Source organism: Trypanosoma rangeli (genome assembly GCF_003719475.1).
Source record: "Trypanosoma rangeli strain AM80 chromosome Unknown Tra_15.4_contig_00143, whole genome shotgun sequence".
NCBI classification, from domain to species: Eukaryota; Euglenozoa; class Kinetoplastea; order Trypanosomatida; family Trypanosomatidae; genus Trypanosoma; species Trypanosoma rangeli.
In genome coordinates, this window is record NW_021705885.1 from 1 (window position 1) to 7,900 (window position 7,900).

General features: G+C 57.1%; 2 protein-coding genes across 2 annotated transcripts, besides 8 other annotated features; both read right to left on the reverse strand.

The window, feature by feature from the left end:
• The first annotated feature begins 34 nt into the window (after positions 1-34).
• Positions 35-86: a microsatellite.
• Positions 87-149: 63 nt separating this feature from the next.
• Positions 150-178: a microsatellite.
• A 67-nt stretch (positions 179-245) lies between these two features.
• Positions 246-332: a microsatellite.
• Positions 306-333: a microsatellite.
• Positions 334-571: 238 nt separating this feature from the next.
• On the reverse strand, positions 572-3,352 carry TraAM80_04744 (uncharacterized protein; the record flags this gene model as incomplete). Its single annotated transcript, XM_029381659.1, has 1 exon — positions 572-3,352. The coding sequence occupies one exon, from the start codon at positions 3,350-3,352 to the stop codon at positions 572-574; it is 2,781 nt and encodes a 926-aa protein (XP_029238521.1).
• Positions 3,353-4,461: 1,109 nt separating this feature from the next.
• Positions 4,462-4,498: a sequence feature (A-rich).
• Positions 4,499-4,711: 213 nt separating this feature from the next.
• Positions 4,712-7,015, reverse strand: TraAM80_04745 (uncharacterized protein; the record flags this gene model as incomplete). The annotated part of the gene is made up of 1 exon (XM_029381660.1): positions 4,712-7,015. The coding sequence occupies one exon, from the start codon at positions 7,013-7,015 to the stop codon at positions 4,712-4,714; it is 2,304 nt and encodes a 767-aa protein (XP_029238522.1).
• A 59-nt stretch (positions 7,016-7,074) lies between these two features.
• Positions 7,075-7,121: a microsatellite.
• Positions 7,122-7,509: 388 nt separating this feature from the next.
• Positions 7,510-7,582: a sequence feature (GA-rich).
• A 287-nt stretch (positions 7,583-7,869) lies between these two features.
• Positions 7,870-7,900: a microsatellite.

Sequence of the window (7,900 nt, forward strand, 5' to 3'; positions counted from 1 at the left end):
GTAGAGAGAGAAGGGGGAGAAGATGGAGAGGGATCTGCTGCTACCAGGGCCGTTGCCGCACATGCACCCGCTACTGCTGCCGCTGCGACACACACACATGACCCCCCCCCCCATCATCATGCAGGCATGCGTATTAACTTCGATTGACCAAAAAACAAAAAAAAGAAAAAAAAACAAACTGCGGTACAGCCAAGCAGATTACATCCGTAAAAGAATAGAGAAAAAAAAAGTAACATTGAAGGAAGCTTTCATCTCTCCCCTCCTTTTTGCTCCTCACTTCCCCCCTGTTCAACTCGTCCTGTTCTTCCTTCCTTCCCTCCCTCCCTCCCTCCCCCTCATAACTCTTGCAGTGAGCAGCTTGGCAACTTCCACGGCGCTCACGTTGACTCTTGCTGCTACTGCCGCGGCGAGGACAACGGCTTCCGTCGCGGCCGAAGCGACGGCGTGCCACTTGGCACGCCCTGCCTTGTCGGCTGCGGGGGACCGTTGGTTCGCCTTGCCGCAATGGCGGGTTGAACACAGCAAAGGTCGTACCGCCGCCACGCCTCCCGCAGTCTCGCGTCGATGATGGCTAGCGACAGCTCTTCCGGCTCCGCTCCCGCCTCCCGCGTCGGCGTCGGCAAATGAGAAAAAAGTGGGCCGCCGCGAATGCCTTACCCTCGCTAGACACGACGGGATGGGCCTCCATCAAGGCACGCATGAACGTCGTTGGCGGAACGCCGTCCCCGGCAGTCGAGACAAACAGTTGGCAGTACCGCCCCAACAATGATGCCTGCGCCGCGTCTGTGGTGACAGACAACAAACGGTACCGCGTCATCGCCTCGTGCCAGCGCCACCAAAACCCGATGGGCGACTGCTCCGTGCGGCGTCGTGCCTCCATCACCTTCTTGACGTTCTCCCGCTCCTCCATGGCGGCCCGCTGCACTGTGAGGCCTCTCCTTGTCGCCACGGCTTCTTTATGGGAAGCACGTGAGACGGCGTCCTTGGTGTGGCCTCCTGCGGCAACGCCGGTTTGGCTCGCGGGGGTCGTTGCGAAGGCTCCCTCGCTGATGTCCCTGTCGGTGTTCTCCTCCGCAGCCTCGCCGTCGCGCGAGCCAGCCGCGACAAGGTCCGCCGAGGTGCTGCGGAATAGCGTCTGCGCCAGCACAAACCACAAGCGCATTGCCGGCGGCGGCAGAGGGGCGACCTCCGTCACCCGCTCATGCGGGGGAAGTACACCCACATCCGCACCGTCGCAAATCCTCTTCTCCCTTTCTTCCTTCTCCTCCTCCGTCGCATCGAACGCCGCTGTCGGTGCTGCGTCTCCATCCACACGCAGGCGCCACTGCGTGGTGGCCGCTCCGCCGTTCTTATCAGCACGCATCGAAGGCAGTCTATTTTCACCAGGCCTCACCGCTCCGCCCTCAAGCTCGCCGAGCATTTGGTCAATCCACGCAGGGACAAGTGGGTGACCCACAAACTCTTGTGCCGCGTCACTTCGGTTCACCGCCTCACGTGTGCACGCCAGCGGGGCATCTGCGTTATACGTATGTGATAAAATAGTGGCAGTGCTGGGCGCCAGGGAGAGCGCGTTAAGAATGTGACACAGCGTTCCGCGCAGCAGCCAACATAGCGACTGTAACTGGCGCCCGCGTGTGCTAATGGCGCCGTCAGCGGCGTCACACAACTTAACTAAACGCGGCTGCAGCACCTTGTCAAGAATATCACGGGCCCGAAGGCAGATTGCAGCGGCTGAGACAGCCGTTGCTTTTGCCGTCGTGTCGCACTTGTTTGCATACGGACCGTGCGTGATTAGTGGGGGCAGCTGCTCCAGCTCCAGCAGTTCCAGAAACACCGAGAAGAGAATACCCGAGGCCACCCGCTCTAGCAGCGACATTTCCCGTTCACTATCGGGCCTTGCCGCAACTTCACCACCCAATGCAGATTCAAATCTAAGCCACATCTCGTACGCGTCACAGTCCCCCTGGAGTGGTTTTTCACCGGATTCCACCAGCACGGATGTGATAAAGACACGCAACAGCTGCTTCGCTTTGGAAACACCGTCGCGATCACAAAATGCCAGCACTGCAGCGTGCAGGAGAACCACATACGCGTTGCCTGGTTCCAGGCATCGCAGTGCTGCCAGAAGATGTACACAGACGTCAAGCCCATGCGTGGCCAGCGTCTTAATAACCCGTATCACATCGGCGTGATGCTTCTTCTTCTCATCTGCCATGGAGCCCTCCGTTTGTTCCTGCTGCCTGACAGATGTGGAGTGCGGTGAGGATACCGGCGATGTCGCGATGGAGAAAAGAAATCCCACAGCCAGTTTTAGCTGGTGCTGTGCAACATGGTAACCGATGCAAAGCGCCTCGCGCGGGGTCGTTGATAAGACGTCACTGGGCAACAAAAGTGGTGCGGCGCAGAGGTGGGCAATGCTCGCTACGTTCACCAACTGCAACAGATGCAGACTCGCCCAAGTAGCTTGAAGAAGACCCTGTGCAATGCAGAGGGAACACCCGGGTGTGAGGGACTCCACGCCCCCAAGCACGGCAGCAGGGTCGTGGGGCTCAGCTGCCAAAGCATTGACAGCACCTGATACCTCCGGCAGCGGTGTCTTCCCCACAACCCCCATCATGGCGGGATCCGTAAAAAGCGCGTAGCGTAGACACGACTGAGACGGCTTCGCCGGCGCTGACTGTAGCGCTCCCTGTGACACCACCAAGGAGTTCTTCCTGCAACCACTGCGTCGCTGGCAGTGGCTGGCGTGCCGCGGGACACGCGCGTGGTACCGTCCACGGGCCAACAACGCGCCACGCAAGGCATCCTCGTCTGCTTCACTCAACCCGTCCCACACGGATCCCGCAACGCTCCCTACGCCACGACTGTGATTACCACTACTACGACACACGTTAGTTCCCATGGCAATCCCCACCGTGTCTCGGCTCGGATGCGCACACGACACCAACCCCCGCTTCGCTCCAGTTCTTGCCAGCCCTCCGTACAAGCGCTGTTGCTTTTCCAGCTCTAGCGCACTCACCTCCCGCGCCTGCATGTCCCGCAGCATTTCCCATAGTCCCCATCGCACCTGCTGCTGCTGGCATGAAAGGAACGAGGTGCACTGGGCGGCATCCACAAACTGTGCAAGCTCCACACTCTGCTGAATCGCAAACTCCAGTGGGGCGTCAATGTAATTGTAGCAGGCCCATAAAAATTGCACAAATCTCCGTGTACGAGACTGCGTGGGAGGGGAAACACCGCTATCCACGGCGGTAGCTGTCGCTGTAACCGAAGCTGCTGTGGCCACCGGCTCTTGTGGTTTCGGTTTTTCCGCACTCTCGGGGTTCCGCTCGCTCGGCACCGAGTCGTGCATGACGTCCCTACCGCTCTCCCTTTGCCTGCCCCGTCCCTACCGGCCAGCAATGGCACCTTGTCGCATTGCAAGATAAAGAGGAAAAAAAATTTTTTTTTTTAAAGGCAAGCAACTAAAGTGAATGGACCCCACTGGCAGAGATGGTAGACGTAGTGACACACAGACATACACGCAGGCGCAACAGGAAAAGAATCGTCATATGCCAGGCAAAGGCAAGAAAAACATATGATAGTCCCTCATGCGTTTATAATCCTGGAGAAGGACGACCACACTCTTGTTGATGAAGGCATAAAATGTGCGTATGTAAATACGGGAAGACGTAAGTAAGCACGGAGCAACAAGTGTTCCACCTCGTACTCTCTCACGCACACACTGACACGCAAACAACAACAGCAGCAGCAGCAAAAAAAAAAAGATAGATGCTTTGTTTCCTCGATTTTCTTATTTCCTCTGGAAAGGCAAAAGAGGGCCTTCACCCGCAAGCTTTTCCTGCCTCCTACTCTACACAAGCCAATCCACAGAGGAGTCCCATATGCACAAATATACAACCGCAGACTCACAGGGATGAAACTGCCAGCAGCGAGGAACATTAAAAACCACAGCGCACTAGCCCCTCTGCAGACACCCACGTGCATGCACAACATGCAGGACACAGCTGGAGGGCTTTTGTTGTCGGGTTTGCTTCCTTTCCCCGCTGCTTCTCTTGTCCGATGACTTCTCTCACCCACACTCCATTTGCTGCGTCTCTCACAACACTACTACCACCACCACCCTGACGTCTAATTCTTCTTCCACCAAATGGCCGCGCGAAGGCACGCAGACACCAACCCACAACAAAATCACGTGCGTACAAAGACCAAGCAGAGGAAAGAAGAAGCCGGTGCGTAACGTGGGAGGAGAAGGGTGAAAAAGGGGAAGAGGCACCAACCAGTCTCCGAACCACAGCCGTACATGCATGTCTCTGCATGTATGTGTGTGTGTGTGGCAAAAATGGAGGATGTGGCACGCCTCTATCTCCGCGGTGTTGTAGGCGCAAGGGGGCGAGTGATCGAATGAGTGCGTACGGGTGGAAAAAAAAAAATGAGTGGAATTCAGACAGGCATAAATGCAAAAAAGAAAAAAAAGAAATATGAAGGAAATGAGAAATCGTAGTGGTAGGGGTGTATCCATGGCAGCCATGCACATCCTTTATTGTATATTATATTGCTCGTCTTCCTCTTTGTTCCTTCTCAGCGTCCCCACCTGCAACAAAACTCTGAGAACGGGACACCCACGGCAGACGACGCAGCGTGCACACCGCCCAGCTACCCACAGTCACACACCACACCGACTTAGACTCACGACATTGTGTATCCATTATCAGGGAGGACGCGGCGCACAGGTGCGCCGCAGTTGGTGAATGTACGATGGGACGGGAATCCCCACAGAAAATATTTTAACGAAAAAATTTTGCATGACCCAGCCCCAATCCGCGCTGGGAACGCCATTTTGTGCCGGCCTAGTCACGGCTGGAGTTTCAACGTCTCCCGCATCTTCTCCCCCTGCATATATGTCTTCTTCCTCCTTAGGCATGAGACGGCGTAGTGTGGCGTCGGGTTCGGCAAGAAAAGCACGCTCCGCCGCTCCTTCATTGCTGGCAGAACCCCCTGCATTTGCAGGCTGCGGTGGAACAGGAGTGGCAGCTGTAGTAGTACTGCTGGTAGCATCACCAACTTTATTCGTGGCAGCAGCCGATGGAAGCACCGAGCGACGGTGCACCTTCAGCGGGGGAAAGTTGTGTACCACAAGTTCGGTGCCGCCCCTCATTAGTTGATACAGGAACGGAGAGATGGCGGCGCCGCTGCCCCCATTCCCACCAGGGCTGGTGGGAATGTTCGTCCCGGCTGGTGCGTGCACGGCGGGGTGAATGATTAAGGTGGAGTCTGCCGCAAAGGTCGCAGGATGTGTTTTTCCTGTGGCGCGAAAGCACACATACCACGTGGCTTCCACGAGCTCCTGCTTCGTCAGCCATTGGCGTCGCGCGTCGCGGAGAGACGTGTAGTAGGCAAACTTCCACGAAACCGGTAGCTGCAAATCCTCCTCGTCATCGTCCACATCGTTGCCTTCCTGCCTCAACCGCCCCACAGAGGAGGCACGGTGCAGCGCCTTTTGTTGGGCGTATTGCAGAACGCTGAGGGAGTGGGTCAGCGCCATTTCCTCCTCAAACTCCTGATACGGGTTGCTGTCACGTTTCTTGGCCGCTTCGTAGTCATCGTAGTCATCGATGTCGCCGAGATCACCAACGGAGTCTTCGGCATCCTCCACAGACGCGTCTCCCGTTTCTCTTTCAAAAGAACGCTGCAATCTCCGCCGGTCTGCGGTCAACACACACGCGGAAGGAAGCGCGAGAGGCAGTGGCGGGCCACTGTTAGTGCTACCGCTCTCACGTCTTGGGGGCAGAGCAAGACTTTCCGCGCAAAACCCCTGCCGCCGCGGAGTCGTCATGGGTTCTGCCTTACACGTACGACTTGTGGTGGTGGTGATAGTGGTGCTCACTTCATCATTGTCTTCGTCAAGCAGCTGGGAGCCTTCCTCGTCCCGACGCGGCAGACGGTTCGACTGCTGCATCTGCTGCGACTGCAACTGTAGTCGCCGTGCTCCCTGCTGAATGCGATACAAGTGCCGCTGCCGCTCGTCGGGGCCCAGTTGCCACCAGTACAGCTTCGTCGTGTGCGCAGCGGGCTTATTTGTGGCATCCGCCACTTCCGACATCGGCAAGACGCTGCGTCGGCGCACTGGCGATATCAACGACGCGGGTAGCTGCGGCGAGTTCGTCATGCTCATGATGGCTTTGTACGTCGGAGTGCTGGGAAGCGGGACACGACTCCACAGCTGCTGCGACGCGCTTCTCACCCCTGTAACAATACTGTCGCTGTCGCTTGCTATGGTGGTGATTGACGCGGGCTCGCTTTTACAGGCACGCCCAGTCCAACACGGCGGCGGCAACTGTTGTGGATTGTGGTGCGCCCGTTTCCAAATTTTTTTATCTCTCGCCTCGCTTTTCGCTTCGCCGCCTTGCAGCATCGTCCACTCCAGCATTGTGGCGGCGGCGTTGTCGCTCGTGTGTGCATCAATCAACATTTGCTGCTGCAGGGCGATAACCTCCAACTCCTCGCGCCGACACGACTCCTCCGTCGCAGCCCACATATCCGCCACGCCTGCAAGCCCCTGCTTGCCGCGCCAGAGGGAAAGGCAGGCGGCTCTCCAGGCGGTCCGGTCCGACTCACTGACAGCACGGTAGAAACTATGAGAGACACCGAGCACCGTGCACAGGCCCTCCGTCTGAAGGAAAGTAAACACCACATCGAGCACTGACACCGGCAGATTATCTACGCTACAGTGGCACATGTGAGATGGCGCTGCTGCATGGCATGCATGCCCTGCCTCGACGTGGATCACGTCGGATACCCCACAGTTGAAGGACGCCGTGTATAGTGTGAGAGATTGGGAGGTGCGGCAGACCACGGGGCCCCGAGCCTGGCGCTCGTCCCGTCCGCTCTCGCTGTGGCAGCTGCACACACACCTCCCGCCTTGACTACCATCCGTTGCGGATGCCTCGGCTGCGGCAGTGGCACCACAGACACTACCGCTGTCGGTGGAGGAAGGCGTACTGACGCCTCCCATGGGCTCTGCCTCAGAGTGGTGTCCGTTGTTATTTCCTTTGAAACGTGCCGGTTTCCTCCTGCTATTCTTCTCTGCGTGCGTGCTTGCTTGCTAGCTTGCTGCTGCTGCCTCTATAGGAATAAAAACAAATAGACACCTCAACACCTCAATGGCTTCCTCACCTTCTCTTTCTTTTTTTTTACGCTTTATATCTTCCACTTCTTTTCTGCGCTTGCTACCCGATTCTTTATTTTTCTCCGTTTTTTTTTTATCTTGGTTTTCTTTTTTGTCCCTTCCTCAGATGCTTTGGTTTACTACTCCCGCCTAGAGTCACAGCAGGCGCTGATTCCTCCTTTTGCCTCTTCCCTCCTGTCTCTGCTACACACCTACACACGTCGCGTCGCTCAGCGGTACACTTGTAGGGAGGGACAGACACACAGCGGTGATGGTCAGTGGTAGCGGGCACCCGCGACAACCGCAAAAGGAGAAGACGAGAAAGCGGAAAAGGATGCACCAGCGAGCGAGAACACAGACACACAGAGAGAGGGAGCGAGGGAAGGAGGGAAAGAGCGAGAGAAGGGTGGGAGAACAAACACAGCGAGCGGCAGAAACACACGCATGCATGCATACGTGCACCATCTCTCTCTCTCTCTTCCTCCCTGTTGAGGCGACATGGAAGGGGAGAGCAGAGTTGCTCCAGGCACCACACCCGTGGCACATCCCACGTTGTGCGTATGCACACACGTAGACACATACATATATATGCATGCAGGCTACAACGTTACCCGGGAAGAGGTACGGAGGAGAGGCGGGGCGGGTGTACTCGCACAAACAACCCCCTCCCCCCCCNCNCCNNCNCNCNCNCNCNCNCCCCNCACACACACACACACACACACACACACACAC